Here is a 20254-nt window from a genome sequence, read left to right as displayed (position 1 = left end):
CACCAAGTATGTGTTGTAACAAAGACAAAAACTCTAGACAATTCATAGTAGTACTAGGATTTTCTGTCATCTCATCTGTGAGGATCATTTTGTGAATTAATGAGAATAACAGCAAACATCTCTTGATACTTACACACTGGGAACTTTTAAGCGCTTTTCACATACTAACTCACTTTTCATTATCCAATAACCCCTACGAGCAGGTACTATTACTATCCATGATTTGTGCTTCAGAAAACTAAAGCACAGAGCAAAGACATCAATATTTATTAGTATTTATTATGAGTGCAACTGAGGTTTTTATAATTTTCTATTTAAATTATTTTGAGATAATATATTTCACATAAAAGTAGTAAAATTAAAACATTAAAATCATACCACCTTAATTGTTGAAAAATTAGATTGCGTCCAACAGTGTGCCATTATAAACAACACAGTAGCAAGCTTACTGATAAGTGAATCTTTATTCACATTCTCTATTTCCCACAGATAAACTATAAATAGAAGCAGTGCTTCAAAGGGTAGGTACACCCAGGCATGGTGCCACACACCCAGCACTCAGGCGGCTGCAGCAGGAGGATCTTAAGTTCCAGGCCAGCCTGGCCTGTGTAATGAGACCCTATCACCTGGGGAAAAAAAAAATAGGTACGATGTGACTATGTACAGTCAAACTATCCATATCTGACCTACTTACAGTATTTGTGCCATGTTTTAGTTGTTAACTTGCTAAGAAATAGTTGCTAATTTGGTGAACAAAAATATTACCCTACTGTTTATGTTTCTTTTATGAAGATTAAATGACTAATACATTTGGTGCTATCTGGTTTTCTTCTATGAACTATGGATTTTTTTTTCTCATTTGTAAAAAGTGATACATTTAGAGTACTGGACAACTGTCATATATATTTGAAATTTACTTTATCTTTTATAGTTGCTATTTTTTCTTTTCATAGTTTGCTATAGCTTCTTTTCTCCCTATAGTTTTGTGTGTGTGTGTGTGTGTGTGTGTGTGTGTGTGTGTGTGTGTGTGTTTTGTTTTGTTTTGTTTTTGTTGTACTGGGGTTTGAATTCAGGGTCTTGGACTTGCTAAGCAAGCACTCTACCATGCCTTCAGATCTTTTTTACTTTAGGTCTTGCTTTTTTTTGCCTGAGGCCAGCTTCAGATCTTGAAGCTACATGCCTCTCATGTAGCTGGGATCACAGACATGAACCACCACACTCAGCTTGTTGAGATGGGTGTGTGTGTGGGGGGGGAGGGTTTCTCCCTAACTTTTTGCCTGGGTTGGCCTTGAACCACAATTCTCCCAATCTCCACCTCCAGCATACCTAGGATTACAGATATGAGCCAGTGTGCCCAGTTCCTAGTTTTTATAAATATATAATCAAATCAGTCTTTTTCTTTATGATTTCTTTCTTAAGTACAATGTTTGAAATGGGAATCATTCCAGTGTTAAATTAGTGTTTTGTGTATTTTTTCTACTGCAGCTACAGTGTAATGTTTTATACTTAAATCTCTATTTTCATCTGAAAGTTTTTGGTACTCAGTGAAGTATCTTCTTTTCTTTTTTCTCCTCTTTCTTTTTTTGAAATGCTAGGGATTGAACTAAGGACCTCAAGCATGCTAGGCAAGTGCTCTACCACTGAAATACACCCATAGTCTAGTAGCAATCCAGTTTTCCAGGTACGTCCTAAGAAATAACGGGTGAAAAAACAGTAATGAGGATAGTAATACTTTACCAAGTCTCCTGTTTTTGTGTATTTTTGACTATATAATAAACTTACAGTGTGTCTCATTATTTCACAATTAATTTTAAAATGAGACCTTCTAAATAAAAAGCCAAGGAGCATTATAATATATAAATAATTTTGCTTATAAATGCCAATTTTTTCTCATTAATAGGATAAAAAACATTTTAACAAGTATCAGATGATTAATTCTCTCTGTTATATAGCATTTAAATTTTTAAGTAGAATACACGAAGTAGAATTTAGATTCTATTGAGACACAAGCTGTAACAGACAACAACATAAAGCCTGGCATATTTTCAAATTTGATTCAGCCCTAAAATGAGATCTGAAATTTGATATTAAACATTTTTGTAGACTAAAAATATTATTTAAAAAATTGTGTGAACGTGCAACCACAGGGATTCAGTTTCTAGGCAAGTATCTGTAAATGTCATATGACAAACTTACTCAATTAAATAACTTGCAAACACTATGACATAATAATACTATAAAATATGGTATGCGATTTCCAAAGAGCCATTACTTTATTTTATTTTTGTGGCACTGTTGTCTGAACTCAAGGCCTTGTGCTTGCTAGGCAGGTGCTCTACCACTTGAGCCATCCCCCTAACTCCACAGAACCATTATTTTAACACTCACTTCCTTATCACAGTTCTGTACACATCAATAGCCAGCAAGTTATTTTCATGTTGATTTTAATATGACTTTGTCTGTCTACAACTCTAATCTCTTGATTCAAATAAACTAAAATGTGGCTATTTCACATACACACACACACACACACACCTTATTATATACTTTTAAAATAAATTATCAATCTAAACTTCAAAAATATCTTTATATATGTGAAATATGAATACCTAAAAATGTGGTCTTTTTAATGCATCAATTTTTCGTTTATATTATATAATTTCACTATCTTCTTTAAAGTTTACTTCTACATTTTCATTCCATGGTTAAAAATAATTGTTAGGGGCTTGTGTGGTGGTGCATGTCTGTAATCCCAGCAGGAGACACAGGTAGGAAAATCATAGTCTGAGGCTGGCCCAGGTCAAAAGAATGAAAGACCCTATCCAAAAAAAAAAAAAGGCTGGAGGAGAGGCTCAGGTGATTAGAACATCTGCCTAGCAAGTACAAGACCTTGAGTTCAAACACCCATACTGAAAAAAAAAAAAAAAAACAAAGGAAAATTATCAATTACCAAAAACATTTCTTTAGAAATCAGAAATTAAAGGAACCAAAGCTGAATGATAAAAAATACACAAACTTGATGTGTATTTAAAGTACAAAATGCTAGATATTACTGGATGATTTAAAATCATATAAATACTATCATACATCTATGTATCCTTGATACCAGTAAATCTTCTAATTCATATCTTTCTTAGATTAGTGAGCATATGAATAATTCTATACTACAAGAAAAATCATGTCAAGTTTAAACAGCAAAATATGTAAAATATCAACATTAATAAAATGAGTCTTTACTTTTTAAAAGAAAAGCTGAAAAACTATTAATCAAAAGTCTTGAATAATTTCTCATAAGTTGGCTAGTATGGATGAAAATACAATGAAACAAAGGCTTTTAGATTAGCAAAGCACTTTACTTTCACCTTGGCAATGTTGTGAAGAGAGGATGAACGTGGAGAAATTGAGTACCCGATACTTGTATTGTTGATTCAACATTTAGGATCAGTCAAAAAATATATATGACAAGCTAAGTAAAACTCTTAAAACAATAAATGATCTGCTGAGTTAAGTGAAATAAATTAAAAGTGCCATAGAAAGAACACTTATTAATAAAGAACATTAAAAATTCTAGTAACTGTTAGTTCTGACTTACAAAATGGACCTATCTACTGGCCCACAGTAAAGGTCATTTACTTTTTCCAAGTTTTTTTTTTCCTTGACTAAAATCTATGTGCAAGATTAAGAAAGCACCGAAAAACACAAAGGAAAAAACATTACTCACAATGCAATTACTGTCAACCTGTCAGTATATTTGCTTCCAACTTTTTTGTATGCATTGGAAATATAACTAAGATTTTCCTGAAATGTATAATTTTTTTTCAAGTTTCTGAAACCTTTTGTGATCCTACCACTTATTAGATGAATGCTATTCTATACAGTGAATATGACAAATTATTTATTTAGCTATTAATTTTAAATCAATATCTAATTAAAATAATCAATGATAATTAATTTTAGTGATATTAGATATTAAACATTTTCATGGCTTTTAATTTTTCTTAATTTTACACACAAACAGTGTCATAGAGAAGAAACATTTTTGGTATTTCAGAGTATTTCTGGTTATTTTGGAGATAGGGTCTCACTTTCTGCCCAAGCTGGTCTGGACTGTGATCCTTCTATTTTACACTTCCTGCTGTAGATGGGATGACTGGTACACACCACCAGGCCCAGCCTTTTCCCATTGAAATGGGGTGTCATGTATTTTTTTTTGCCCAGGCTGTCCTGGAACACAGTCCTCCAGATCTCAGCCTCCCAAGTAGCTAGGATTACAGGCATGAGCCACCAGAGCCCAGCGTCCCCCCTTCCCCCTCAAAAAAAATCAAGATCATTTTTAAATTCAAAAGTTTAAAGCTTATCTGAAAAATTTCAATTTATTAAGAATTAATAATTGTCAACACTAAATTAGTACAATAATTTTATTTTATTCTAAACTTCCTTCATTCACCCTCCCTTATAATACAATAAAAAACAGATTCTTCTTCAATAAAAAAGGATTGAGCAGGACATGGTGGTGCAATCCCAGTTAATCAGCAGACCCAGAAGAAGGATCACAAGTTGAGTGCCAGCCTGGGCTATATAGTGAGACACTGTCTCAAAAAAAAAAAAAAAAAAGGATTAAGATTAACAAATAAGTAAAGCACCAAAACTTTGCCTTGTGTGAGTACAAATCCTCCATTTTTCTTAATACACTGAAGCAGATGAGAAAATCAAGAAAAAAGAAGTCTTACCTTTAGTGTGACATCACAGAGTTCTCCATTTTCATAGAATCGAAGAAGAGAATTATGGAAATCTTTCCAAGCTTCATTTGCTTCAAAGGTAAAGGAATCTTCTCCATCACAATCACTGACTGACGATCTGTTCTTTATATGCTGCTGATGTTGCCTTTTCCCCTTAGTTAAATGATTCCTAGATTGCTTCCCATTTATAGATTCTGAAGCCATTTGCAACAGTATTCTTTCAATAAAGCTCTCTTCTCAAACATCCCATTTATTCTTTTTTAAAGAGAAGACAAAAGGTAGATGCAATCACGGAACTTCATTTTTCAAAATTCCCTCAATTGCCATTGTATAGTTTGCTGAGACTGAGAGAATTCAACAAAACACACGTAAAGACAAACAAAAAAATCTATCATTAGTAACCATAATTTAATACAATGTATGTAAAATAACCTTATAAAGCATTATTGAAAAAACTCAGTAGTTTTTATGACAAGTCACATAGATTTTATGCTAAATGTCTTCACCTATTTTATATCAGTAAAGAATTCCCTTAAAATTTCAAATTAGAACAATAATCCAGCTGGGCGCTGGTGGCTCACACCTGTAATCCTAGCTACTTCAGAGGCAGAGATCAGGAGGATCGTGGTTCAAAGCCAGCCTGAGCAAATAGCTCATGAGACCCTATCTCGAAAATAGCCATCACAAAAAAAGGGCTGGTGGAGTGGCCCAAGATGTAGGCCTTGAGTTCAAACCCAGTATTGCCAGGGAAAAAAGAAAAATAATCTGAAAAGCACAAAACTTTTGAGATATGTGATGCACTGTCTTCAAAATAGAGTCCACAGAGGAGGGAAGATGGTGGCTGAGAGATATCAACCAGCATCTCTCCTCAGGGACACACCTTACTAAACAGCTATTCTCACAACAAACCCCCTTGAAGAACGACTAACAAAGTCAATGCTCCTGGCACAGACTTCAAGAGAGCTAGTGAAGCTGCAAGCTGCAGAGATCTCTTTTCTGCCAGGCTAGCCTGCAACAGAAGCTGAAGAAACCACAGCAACTGCTCACAGAGACCCAAGTGAGACAAAAGATAGAGTCCTAAGGAGCAACACAGTTCCTCCACCAGTCGTAGCTCCATCCAGAAATTCTCCCAATCATTGGACCCAAGTGGTATGTATGACCAAGGGAGAATGCCAGCAAATTCAGAGCACAACACTGCAGCATCTGACCAGGATGCCTGTGTAGAGAACAGGCCACATGTTAGGTGGGGAGTGATTAAGAACTGTAGGGTTGAGAGAAGTCCCTATAATAGCAGTTCAAATCTTCCTTCCTGCTTAGAGGACCAGCCCTGGGCTCAGAGCAGTCATGAAACTGCTGAGCTGACTCTAAGCCAGGCTCCCCTAACTTGGTAGAACCAGTTAAGACTATACCCTCCCCTTCCCTGCCCTATCCTGCCTGCCCCTGAGAGCAGGGAAGACAATGAAGACTGTTTTGGAGTTTTCTCTCTCTCTCTCTCTGTGTGTGTGTGTGTGTGTGTGTATCTTTTTGATTATTTTGTATGCTTGTTTTAGGTACTTTTGTTCTCTTTCTTGCTTTCTTTTTTAGCTCTGTTATTTCTTTGGGTTTTTTGTTTGTTTTTTTACTGTCTTGAGTCACAACACTAACTTTCAATATTCAGTCTTTACTATATTTTCCTCCCTCTCTCTCCTTGCACCCTCCCCCATTTCTATTTTCTTTCCATCTACAATTAGAATAGTACTTTTTTTTTTCTTTTCTGATGAGACTGGGTTTTTGAACCCCAGGGTTTTATACATGCAAGGCAGGCTAAGTCACACCTCCAGTTCATTTTGCTCTGTGTATTTTTTTTTTTTTTTTTGGTGACACTGGGGCTTGAACTCAGGCCCTCATGCTTGCTAAGCAGGTGGTCTACCACTTAGGCCACTCTGCCTATTTTGGAGATAAAGAGGCCTGGGCTGGTCTCAAACTACAATCCTCCCGATCTCATCCTCCCAAGTAGCTAAGATCACAGGCATGAGCCACCATCTAGCAGAATAGTACTCTTGTATATTTTTTCTCTAATTCTATTCTCCTACTCACAGTTCTTTGTTGCCTACAGCTTTAGCTGGTAGTTAAGACTGCTAGCTTGGTTTTGTTTTGTTTGTTTATTTTTCTACATTTTTCTTTCTCCTTTCTTTTTACTAATACACCTTTAGCTAGACTTCTTCCTCCTATCTCATTTCACTTTTTCATTACCCCCTTCCATGAACCATAGTCACTACTCTCCCCAGTCTTTCAACACCATGTACCTTTTATTATTCTCTAGCATTGTCTCCCCCATCTCTTTCCCATTACCATTACTTAGAATTAACTAAGGTCATTCTAATCCACAAAGATTTGTCTTCACTCCTTTACTCCTCTTAAGATACTGGATAAGGGTAGGTGATTGGTCTTTGTTAGGGATTGCTGTACTCACATGGTGGGTGTCTGTCAACTTTGATTGTTTCTGCAACTAAGCTTCCTCTCCCTAAGTAGAATAGGAGGCTGGATTCAGTATCTTGAACACTATAGGTGAATGTTTGACAACTTAACCACACTCCCCAGCCCACTGACAACAAATACAGCAACAACCTAGCTACCACTCAGTCTTAATTAAATATTGTAAAACTCCAGCTGAAAGGACACAGGAGATAAAAACCTCAACCAAAACCTGGGCCACAGATGTGTAAATCCCAACATAGAAACACAAATAATATGAAAAAACAAGGCCACATGTTTCTTGCAAGGGTGAATTGTTCCACAACAAAGGACTTGAATGATACTGAAGCAGATACAATTTCAAACAATGAACTCAAAATAAGAACAATCAATGAAATTTAGGACATATACATATAAGCACCTGAGTGAGTTCAAAGAGGATATAAAATATAGCTAAATGAAACAGGAAGACAATGTAGGACAAGAAGGGGAAATCCAATAAACATATGGAAATTCTGGAAAAAAAATCAAAATGAAAATCCTGGAAATGAAAACCTCAATAACTCAAATAAAAAACTTAGTTGAAAACCTTAGTAATAAAATGGAACAAGTTGAAAATATAGTATTAGGAATTAAAAGATAAGTCAAGGAATTAGATTTAAGACAGAAAAACTACTAAGAAAATACAAACAGAACATGCTAGACCTCTGAGACACCTCGAAAAATCAAACCTATGAATCATGAATATAGAAAAAGGAAGAAGAGATACAAAATGAAGGCATAGAAAACATTCAATGAATGATAGCAGAAAACTTCCTCAATCTTGAGAAGGGGTGGGTCATCTAGGTACACAAAGCTTTCAGAACATCAAACAGAAAAGAAATACTCCTAAACATATTATAGTTCACCCTAAATATACACAACAAAGAAAGAAGACTGACAGCTGAAAGAGAAATAACAAGTCACATTTAAAGGCAAACTGATCAGAATAATAGCAGATTTCGACAGAAATCCTAAAAGCAAGGAGGGAATATAATAATATATTCTAAGTTCTGAAAAAAAGTAACTGTCAACCTAGATTAGTGTAGCTAGCAAGGTTAACTTAATAACTGAAAAAAAATGAAAACCTTCCATGACAAATACAAGCAAAAGGAATTCATGACTACTGAACCAGCACTGCAGAAGATACTCAAAGGAATTCTACATGCAGAAAAGGAAAAAAAAAAAAACCCACAACCTGGAAATACAGGCAAGATAAACCCGACCAGATGAGTAGATTAGCAAATAAGGATTAGGAAAGAAGCAAACATCACAAAACAAAGTGACAGGAAATACTACATATCTTTTAATATTAACACTAAATATTAATGGTCTCAATTCTCCAATCAAAAGATTTAGAATAACAGGTTGGATTAAAAAATGTCCATTTGTTGCCTATGAGAAATGCATCTCATAGACAAAGACAAACATTGGCTTAGAGTGAAAGGATGGAAAACAATTTTCCAAGCAAATGGACACCCAAAGCAGGCAGGAGTAGCTATAGTCATATATGATAAAACAGACTTCAAACAAAAATTAGTCAGAAGAGACAAAGGTCATTTCATAATAATAAATGGAACAATTCATTCAGAGGAGATAAAAATTGTTATTATATATATGTACCAAATGTTAGCACAACCAATTTCATTAAACAAACACTAGTGTACTTACAAACAGACAGACCCTCAACACAATAACAGTGGAAAGCTTCAATACCACTCTCGGTGATAAGATAGGTTATCCATACCAAAAAAAAAAAAAAATCAACAAAGAAACTTCAGAATTAAGTAACACTATAGACCAAAAGGACTTAACAGACATTTACAGACTGTTTCCTCTAGCAGCTGCACAAAATACATTCTTCTTAACATGCCATGGAAGTTTCTCCAAAATAGGTCATATTTTAGGACATAATATAAATCTTAACAAATATAAGAAAAATGAAATAGCCACCTATATTCTATCAGACCACAAAGGAATAAAACTAGAAATCAAAAGAAAAAGAGAAACTACAGGAAATACACAGACACATGGAGACTGAACCAATACATTGTTGGAATGATCAGTAGTCATTGAAGACATGAGGGGGAAAATTTTTTTAAATCCTAGAATCTATTGAAAATGAAAGCATGAAAGACTTCTTCAATGAAAACTATAAAACCTTAAAGAAAGAAATTTAAGAATCCAGAAGATGAAAAGACCTCTCATGTACATGGATTGGCAGAATTATTATAAAAATGACTATTTTACAGAAAGCAGCCTACAGATTCAATGCAATTCCTATCAAAATCCAATGTCATTCTTACAGCAATGGAAAAATCAATGCTAAAATTCATATGGAAACATAAAAGGCTCCAAATAGCAAAAATAATCCTGAGCAAAAAGAGCATTGCTGGATGTATCACAATACTGGACTTCAATGGAGAAAAGACAGCCTCTTCAACAAATGGTGCTGGGAAAACTGATTACCTACATGTAGAAGACTGAACTACATCCCTATATTTTACCCAATTCAAAATTGATCAAACATCTTACATTAGTAAGATCTGAAACTTTGAAACTACTATGGGAAAATACCGGAATATAGGCATAGGCAATTATTTTCTGAATAGGACTCAAATTGCACACAAAATAGGAGCAAGAATTGACATATGGGATTGTGTAAAATTAAAAAACATCTGCACATCACAGGAAACAATTACCAGAATGAAGTGACAACCCACAGAATGAGAGAAATTTCAACTATCTATTCAATGGACAAAGGATTAATATTCAGGATATATAAATATCTCAAAAAAACTAAACAAAAGAACAAATAATTCAATTAATGGATGGATAAATGAACAGTTCTCAGAAGGAGAAATACAAATGGCTAATAAATGCATGAAGAAATGTTCAACATCTTTAGCTATAAAGGAAATGCAAATCAGAACTACAATGAGATTCTATCTAACCCCAGACAGAATGGCAATGATTAAGAAAACAAACAGTAACAAGTGCTGGCAAGGATGTGGGGAAAAATGAACCCTCAAATACTGTTGCTGGGAATATAAAATAGTGTAACCACTATGTAAATTCCTCAAAAAGCTAAAAATAAATCTATCTTATTATCTGGCTCTGTTATATCACTCTTAGGCATCTATCCAAAAGAGTATAAATCAACATACAAGAGGAATACATGCAAAATTCATAATACCAATATTTGCAACATGGCTGATAATTTCATAAACACTTGCAAATCCATTACTGCATTACTGCTATATGTACAGCAATTCCTATCTATCTCTATCTATCTATCTATCTATCTATCTATCTATCTACCTATCTATATTGTATTCTGAATTGGTTCATCCCCTGTTTTTCTCCTTTCTAACTTACTCCCCTTCTTAAGGTGATATCAACAGGTTTAAATATTCTATTTTCATTCTTGAAGAGAAAGTAAATCAACCACATTCACCTCCTTTACTTCCTTCTTTCATCCTCCCTCTCCCAGTAGTACCCTCCCATCAGGGTGACCTGTTTTTCATTCTTGTCTTTTGTTGTTTAAGTAGCTGGTCATTGGTCAGTGGAATTTTTGCTTTGGTATTATACAAGCACATACATTGTGCTTAAGTCAATGTAAACTCCACACCCCCAACGTACTTTCTTGCCCTTTTCCCCTATCCTGTGTTGCTTACAATTTTTGTTATGGTTTGTTCCTACACAAATGTGATGAACTTCATTATTATTCACCATCTTTCTTTCCCTCATTTCCTCCTCCCTTAATCTCCTCTACCAGTTCCACTTTTGGATACATGTTCTGTGTATGTATGTATATATAATATTGCTTATATTTGTATTGGGTCCATATGAGAGAAAACACGTGGACTTTGACTTTCTGAGTCTAGCTAACTTCACTTAAGATGATTTTCTCCAGTTCTATCCATTTACCTGCAAATGACAAAATGTCATCTTCTTTGTGGCTGAACAAAATTCCATTGTATGTAAGTACCACATTTTCTTAATCCATTCATCAGTAGTGGGGCATCTTGGCTGTATCCATAGCTTAGCTATTGTGAATAATGCTGCAATAAACATGGGAGTGCAAGTGTCTTTACTGCAACCTGACTTACATTCCTTCAGGTATATCCCTTGGAGTGGAATTGCTGGATAATATGGCAGTTCTACTTTTACTTTTTTGAGGAGCCTCCATACTGTTTTCCATAGTGGTTGTACTAATTTACATTTTTACCCACAGTGTATGAAGGGTCTTTTTTCCCCACATTCTAGTATTTGTTGTTGTTTGTGTTCCTGAGTAGCCATTCTAACAGGAGTGGGGTGGGTATTTGCTTTATGGCCAGGGATACTGAGCAGTTCCTTATGTTTTTTGGCCATCTGGTCTTCTTCCCTTGAAAAAGCTCTCTTCAGTTCATTTCTTCATTGGGTCATTGATTCTTTAGGAGTTTAGATTTTTGAGGTCCCTGTAAATTCTGATTACTAATCCCTTGTCAGATGTATAGCTGGCAAAGATTTTCTTGTCTTCTCTGGACAGCCTCTTCAATGTGGTGACCATTTCTTTTGCTGTGCAGAAGCTTTTTAGTTTCATGTAGTCCCATTTATCAATCCTTTCTCTTAGGCACTGATAATTGGAATACTATTTAGGAAGTCATTGCCTATACCTACAAGTTCCAGTATATTCCCTATTCTTTCCTGCACTAGTTTCAAAATTTCAAGTTTTATATTAAGATCCTTAATCAACTTTGAGTTGGTATCTGTACAGGTGAAAGACATGGATCTATCGGTATGCAGATATCCAGTTTTCCCAGAAACATTTGTTGAAGAAGCTGTCTTTTCTCTATGGTATGTTTTGGGCGCTTTTGTCAAAAATAAGGTGGGCATAGCTCCATGGATTCATATCTGGGTCTTCTATTCTTTTCCACTGGTCTTCGTGTCTGTTTTTGTGCCAGTACCATGCTGTTTTTATTGCTATGGCTCTGTAGTATAGTTTGATGTTGGGTATTGTGATACCTCCAGCATTGTTCTTTTGACTGAGTATTGCCTTGGCTATTTGAGGTTTTTTGTGCTTCTGTATGAACTTCAGGATTGATTTTTCTACCTCTGTGATTAATGTCATTGGAATTGTGATGGGGATTGCAATGAACATATACATTGCTTTTGGTAATAAAATGCTTATTTTGAATGAACTGGTTCATCCTAATTCTGAAGTCAGATACAGTTCCACTTCTTATAAACTGTATAACCCTGGCCACTGACCACCTCAGTTATCTCTTCTGTGAAATGGAGATAACACTTACATGTATATTTTGAGGATTAATGATATTGTACAGCCACGCACAGGAACTTCAGCATGGCAATATAAAGGCCTCATTTTATTTGCATTTTCATAAAGAATTACATATAAAATCAAACTTATCTCATTATCAAGTTTATCTGATGAATATGCACACTATCAACAAACAGGTCTATGCCACAATCCTAGTTTGGTGACAGAAGCAAAGGCTTTTAAGTTAAACTAGCTGTCCCACCACTTCCTGCCTGTGTGATCTTCCCTGAAGGCTTTACTATCTCCCTTAGCTTCTTTACCTATAAACAGGGATACCAATCCACCCACAACACTATCCTGACAACTATATGAAATTCAGTAATGGGTTTGTAAGTGCAGTAATGGGTTTGTAAGTGCTGATGAAATTATCAGCCATGTTGCAAATACTGGTATTATGAGTTGAAAATTTTGCATACTATGCAGTTTTAGAAAATTTAAATGCTTTAACCAGAACATTAACTTGATTGTTCTTTATTGTTAACCTCATCATTTCCAGCTTTTGATAGTAACCAAAACAAGCAATGTGAGATTACAGATCATAGTGATAGTATCTTCTTTTTTTTTTTTTTTTTTTGCATATCCACATTTTTTTTTTTATTTTAAGACTTAGGGTTTGCTTTTTTTTTTTTTCTTTTATTATTCATATGTGCATACAAGGCTTGGTTCATTTCTCCCCCCTGCCCCCACCCCCTCCCTTACCACCCACTCCGTCCCCTCCCGCTCCCCCTCCTCAATACCCAGCAGAAACTATTTTGCCCTTATCTCTAATTTTGTTGTAGAGAGAGTATAAGCAATAATAGGAAGGAACAAGGGGTTTTGCTAGTTGAGATAAGGATAGCTATACAGGGCATTGACTCACATTGATTTCCTGTGCGTGGGTGTTTGATAGTATCTTCTTAAAGTTTCTGTGAAAACACACATAATGGTGACCCCAATGAGTCACTTCTTTATATAATACCCTTGCTTCTAATCAAGAGAATATGGGAAGGTCATAGGACGTTAATACTCTTGTTTATGTCATATTATATAATAGCTGTGTGAGCAGACTGGAGTGAAAGGTTCTCCTGCAGGCCTTGAAGAGCAAACTACCATGTAGAGGTGGTTTAGCAAGGAATTACAGGCAATCTTCCAGTCCTGACAGAAGCCTCTACTGATAGTCTATAAAAAGCTAGGGCCCTCAGCTATACAGCTAAGAGGAAATAAAATTCTTCCAATGATAGGAATGAGTACAGAAGCAGATTTTTCCATAGCTGAGCCTCCACATGGGAATGCAGACTGTTCAATACCTTCATTGTAGCTCTCTGAAATCCTAAGCATGGGACCCAACTAAGCTATGTGTACACTTTGATCCACAGAAACTGTGAGAAAATAAATGTAAGGCCCACATGTTAAAAGGCTTGGTAACCAGCCTGTGGGACTATTAGGAGGCGGTGGAACATTTAAGAGGTAGGGCTGACTGGGAGGAAGTTAAGTAAGCGGAGATGAGTCCTTGATGGGGATACTGGGGCCCCAGTCCCTTCCTCTCTCTCTTTTTGCTTCCTTGCCCCCATGAGGTAAGTAGTAGCTTCCTCTCTTATGCCCTCACAATGTGATAAGCTGCCTCACTATAGGCCCAAAGGCAACAGGGCCAAGTGACAATGGACTGAAACCTCTGAAACCATGTGCCAGAATATAACTTTCTCTCTTATAAGTTGGTTATCTCAAGTATTTTATTATAGTGACACAGAAAGCTAGCACAGACATCTTCTGCCAAGTCAAAAATTTTGTCTTCAGTAAGTATATATAGATATTCTAATGGGCATCAACCATCATGGCAATTCTTTAAAGTTCATATTTCTGCTTCAGTTCAACAAAGGACAAACTGAGGGGACAAACAGAAAGATAGCATAATCAAGAGTAAGAAACTTTTTCTGTAAAGGGCTGAAGAGTAAATATGTTTTTGGCTTTGTGGGCAATACAGCATCACAAGTACTCAACTCTACCACTGTAGCATAAAAGTCATAAATAAGAGTAAATGAATTAGTACAGCTGTGTTCTGATAAAATTTTATTTATAAAAAATATTTCTTGGGCATAATTTAGTTCCTGAGACAGTTTGCTGACCCATGAGCAAGATGGTTGAACTTAAACCCAACATATCAATAATCATGTTAAATGTAAATGGACTAAATGCCCTCATTAAAGGCAGAGACTCAGGCATTCTACTCAGCAGTACAAAAGACGAAGTTACTAAAACATGTAAGACTTGTTATAAAAGCTATATATGACAAACCTTTAGCCAGCATTATACTTAATGGAGAAAAACTGAAAGCATTCCCTCTAAAATCAGGAACCAGACAAGGATGCCCACTATCTCCACTCCTATTCAACATAGTACTGGAATTCCTAGCCAGAGCAATTAGGCAAGAAGAAGGAATAAAAGGAATACAAATAGGTAAAGAAACTGTCAAAATATCCCTATTTGCAGACAACATGATCCTATACCTTAAAGACCCAAAAAACTCTACTCAGAAGCTTCTAGACATCATCAATAGCTATAGCAAGGTAGCAGGATATAAAATCAACATAGAAAAATCATTAGCATTTCTATACACTAACAATGAGCAAAAGGAAAAAGAATGTATGAAAACAATTCCATTTACAATAGCCTCAAAAAAAATCAAATACCTAGGTGTAAACCTAACAAAAGATGTGAAAGACCTCTACAAGGAAAACTATACACTTCTGAAGAAAGAGACTGAGGAAGACTATAGAAAGTGGAGAGATCTCCCATGCTCATGGGAGCATCAACATAGTAAAAATGTCGATACTCCCAAAAGTAATCTACATGTTTAATGCAATTCCCATCAAAATCCCAATGACATTCATTAAAGAGATTGAAAAATCTACTGTTAAATGTATATGGAAACACAAGAGGCCACAAATAGCCAAGGCAATACTCAGTCAAAAGAACAACGCTGGAGGTATCACAATACCTGACTTCAAACTATATTACAAAGCAATAACAATAAAAACAGCATGGCAGTGGCACAAAAACAGACATGAAGACCAGTGGAACAGAATAGAGGACCCAGATATGAAGCCACACAACTATAACCAACTTATCTTTGACAAAGGAGCTAAAAATATATGATGGAGAAATAGCAGCCTCTTCAACAAAAACTGCTGGGAAAACTGGTTAGCAGTCTGTAAAAAACTGAAACTACATCCATGTATATCACCCTATACCAAGATTAACTCAAAATGGATCAAGGATCTTAATATCAGACCCCAAACTCTTAGGTTGATACAGGAAAGAGTAGGAAATACTCTGGAGTTAGTAGGTATAGGTAAGAACTTTCTCAATGAAACCCCAGCAGCACAGCAACTAAGAGAGAGCATAGATACAACTAAAAAGCTTCTGTTCATCAAAAGAAATGGTCTCTAAACCGAAGAGAACACCCACAGAGTGGGAGAAAATATTTGCCAGCTACACATCAGACAAAGGACTGATAACCAGAATATATAGGGAACTTAAAAACTAAATTCTCCCAAAACTAATGAACCAATAAAGAAATGGGCAAGTGAACTAAACAGAACTTTCTCAAAAGAAGAAATTCAAATGGTCAAAAAACACATGAAAAAATGCTCACCATCTCTAGCAATAAAGGAAATGCAAATTAAAACCACTCTAAGATTCCACCTCACCCCTGTTAGAATAGCCATCATCAGCAACACCACCACCAACAGGTGTTGGCGAGGATGCGGGGAAAAAGGAACCCTCTTACACTGTTGGTGGGAATGTAGACTAGTACAACCACTCTGGAAAAAAATTTGGAGGCTACTTAAAAACTAGACATCGATCTATCATTTGATCCAGCAATACCACTCTTGGGGATATACCCAAAAGACTGTGACACAGGTTACTCCAGAGGCACCTGTACACCCATGTTTATTGCGGCACTATTCACAATAGCCAAGTTATGGAAACAGCCAAGATGCCCCAGCACTGACGAATGGATTAAGAAAATGTGGTATCTATACATAATGGAATTTTATGCAGCCATGAAGAAGAATGAAATGTTATCATTTGCTGGTAAATGGATGGAATTGGAGAACATCATTCTGAGTGAGGTTAGCCTGGCCCAAAAGACCAAAAATCGTATGTTCTCCCTCATATGTGGACATTAGATCAAGGGCAAACACAACAAGGGGATTGGAATATGAGCACATGCTAAAAGCGAGAGCACACAAGGAAGGGGTGAGGATAGGTAAGACACCTAAAAAACTAGCTAGCATTTGTTGCCCTTAATGCAGAGAAACTAAAGCAGATACCTTAAAGCAACTGAGGCCAATAGGAAAAGGGGAACAGGTACTAGAGAAAAGCTTAGATCAAAAAGAATTAACCTAGAAGGTAACACACACTCACAGGAAATCAATGTGAGTCAATGCCCTGTATAGCTATCCTTATCTCAACCAGCAAAAACCCTTGTTCCTTCCTATTATTGCTTTTACTCTCTCTACAACAAAATTAGAAATAAGGGCAAAATAGTTTCTGCTGGGTATTGGGGGGGGGGAAGAGGGAGGGGACGGAGTGGGTGGTAAGGGAGGGGGTGGGGGCAGGGGGGAGAAATGAACCAAGCCTTGTATGCACATATGAATAATAAAAGAAAAAGGAAAAAAAAAACATGTAAGACTTGGACAGAACTCGAAGAAATTATGCTGAATAAAAAGCATACTGTGTGACTCCATTTACACTAGTCCCTATTTGTCATAGTTTCACTTTCCCTGGTTTCAGTTACCTATAATAATCCTTTGTTTGAAAATATTAAATGAAAATTTCAGAAATAAGTAATTTATAAGTTCTAAATTATATACCATGCTAACTCACATGATTAAAAAAATCTTGGGTTTTTTGTTGGTACTGGTGTTTGAACTCAGGGCCTCATACTTTCATACTTGCTAGGCAGGCACTCTACTGCTTGAGCCACTCCACCAGCCCTTGTGTTATAAAATCTTGTATAGTCCTGCTCCTTTCCACCCAGGATTTGAATCATACCTTCGTTCAATATGTCTACTCTGTAGCAGTAAGCCACCCATTAGTCACTTACTTAAGTAGCTGTCTTGGTATTAGATTGTTGTAGTATTGCAGTGCTTGTGTTCCAAGTAACCCTTAAGAAAGGAGTCTAATATTATGTCATAATACCTATGTCATTCACCTCATTATATCTCATTACATAGGCATTGTACTATCTCACATCATCACAAGAGTTAGTACAATAACGTGTTTTGAGAGAAAGGATGAGACAAGTAGCTTTTATTAGAGTAAGTTGTTACAGTTATTTTATGATTCGCTAGTGTTGTTAATTTCATACATGATCTAACTTATAAATTAAATTTTATCATAGGTATGTACATATAGGAAAACATGATATATATAGGGTTTGGTACAATTTGCAGTTTCAGGTACCCACTGGGGGTTTTGAAACATATCGCCCATTGATAATGGGAGACTACTATATATGGTAGTCCCAAAATGACCAAACTATGGAAATGGAGAACAAGTTACTAGTCTCCAGAGGTTAGGGAAAGACGAAGAGAGAAAAGTGGCTATAGCCATAAGTGGTTAGCCCAAGAGATATTTGTGAGGGAACTGTACTTACCTTCACTACAGCAGTACTCTTATGTGATAACACACACACAAACACAAATAAGAACACATAAAACAGGTGAAATGTTCATGAGATACACATAATCTCAATATAAATTTCCTAGTACTAAAGCTATGTAAGATGTTAATCTATGATTTCTAACCACTGCAGATGAAATCTATAATTACCTTACATAAAGAAACTAAAAAAACCCAACTATGAGTTGCATACATGAAAAACCCATTTTAAGTGTAAAAATACAAATAGGTAAAACAGAAAAGAAATATAACCATGATAACAGTAATTTTTAAACTGAAGTAGCTATATTATCAAACAGCACAGACTTTACAGCAAAAAAACAACCATTAGAGCAGGGTGCCAATGGCTCATTCTTGTAACCCTAGCTACTTGGGAGACTGAGATCGGGAGGATCTCAGTTTAAGGTCAGCTAAGACAAATAGTCTGCAAGATCCCATCTCCAAAATAATCAGAGTATAACACACTGGAGGTGTGACTCAAGTGTTAGAGCACCTGCTTTGCAAGCATGAATCCCTGAGTTCAAACCCTAGCCTCACCACAAACAAAAAAAGAAAGAAAATTGCCATTGATAAAAAGACACTGCATAAAACTGGATATCAACTAGGTATGGCGGTGCACATCTGTAATCCCAGCACTTGGAAGGCAGAGAAAGGGGGATCCGGAGTTTGAGGCCAGCCTGGGATACAGAGCTAGGCCAAAAAAAAAAAAAAGAGAAAACTTACTAGAAGAAAACATACTTTAAAAAGCTTCATGACATTTGATTTGGCAATGATTTTTTTTTTATTTTATCACTTTTACATTTACTTACATGTGTATACATTATTTGGGCCACCTCCCCCCGACAATGATTTTTTATGTATGATACCAAAATTACAAGCAACAGAAGCAAAACTAGACACATGAGACATCAAACTTTAAAACTTTAGTATAGCAAAATAAACAAAAAAGTGAAAATGCAATCAACAAGATGGGAGAAAATAGTATTTGCAAACCACGTATCTGGTAAGGGTTAATATCCAGATATGTAAAGAATTTCTAGGAAGAGTGGTTCAAGTGGAGTGGTTCAAGTAGAGTGCCTTCCTAGAAAGCACAATTACTGTCAAATAAAAAAGAAAGAAAAAAGAATTCTTACAACTTGGGGTATAGCTCAGTGGCAGAGAACTTGCCTAACATATGTAAAGCCCTGGGTTAAATCCACAGCAGAACAACAACAACAACAAATCTATGATGGGAGGGATGGGGAGGAAAGGAAAAAGGAAAGGGAAGGGGAAAGGGAAGGAAAGGAAAGGAGAAAGCTACAGATACTCTCTGAAGTCCACAGGTGGAAAAATTCTTAGCAAAATAGTAGCAAACAGAATTCAGCAGCACATCAAAAAGAACATTCATCATGAACAAGTTGGTTTCACTGCAGGGATGTACGTGGTTAATATACACAAATCAACAAACATAATACAGCACAGCAACAGAATGAAGGATAAAAATCATATAATCACCTCAACAGGTGTAGAAAAAGCATGCGATAAAATGCAATACCCCTTCATGATAAAGGGCCTGAGAAGATTAGGTATAGAAGGATAGAACCACAACGTAATTAAAACTACACATGACACACCCACAGCTAACATCATACTGAATAGGAAAAGGCTGAAAGCACTTCCTCTTAAGATCAGGAAGAAGACAAGAGTGCCACTGTAACCACTGAGTATAGCACTAGAAGTTTTAGCCAAAGCAGTTAGGCAAGAGACAGAAATAAAAGGCACAAAATAGAAAAGGAAGAAGTCAAACTATCTCTGTTTGCAGATGACATAATTCTTAGGTAGAAAAACCCAATGACTCCACCACAAGACTACAGAATTGATAAATGAATTCAGTAAAGTAGCAGGATACAAAATCAACATACAAAAATTCGGAGTTTTGAGTAGGGATGTAGCTGATTGCACAAGGCCCTGGATTCAATCTTCAGTACTACCATCATAAAAAAAAAATCAGTGGTTTTTCTATAACACCAATAATGAATTTGCTGAGAAAGAA

The 20254-nt window shown here is 35.9% G+C and overlaps 1 protein-coding gene across 5 annotated transcripts in view; it reads right to left on the bottom strand.

Moving 5' to 3' along the window:
* The window catches only part of Klhl8 (kelch like family member 8), a 56676-nt gene that overhangs the window by 20495 nt on the left and 15927 nt on the right, over positions 1–20254 (bottom strand). For all 5 annotated transcript variants that reach the window (XM_074041797.1, XM_020184040.2, XM_074041800.1 and 2 more), the window contains exon 2: positions 4731–5083. In XM_074041797.1, coding sequence (XP_073897898.1) covers positions 4731–4943 — 213 coding nt within the window. In that variant the 5' untranslated portion in view covers positions 4944–5083. The remainder of the gene's footprint in view (positions 1–4730; positions 5084–20254) is intronic.

The sequence above is a fragment of the Castor canadensis genome, chromosome 9, assembly GCF_047511655.1.
Source record: "Castor canadensis chromosome 9, mCasCan1.hap1v2, whole genome shotgun sequence".
In the NCBI taxonomy this organism is placed as follows: domain Eukaryota; kingdom Metazoa; phylum Chordata; class Mammalia; order Rodentia; family Castoridae; genus Castor; species Castor canadensis.
Note: the sequence above shows the minus strand (reverse complement) of the source record. Positions and strands in the feature narration are given on the sequence as shown.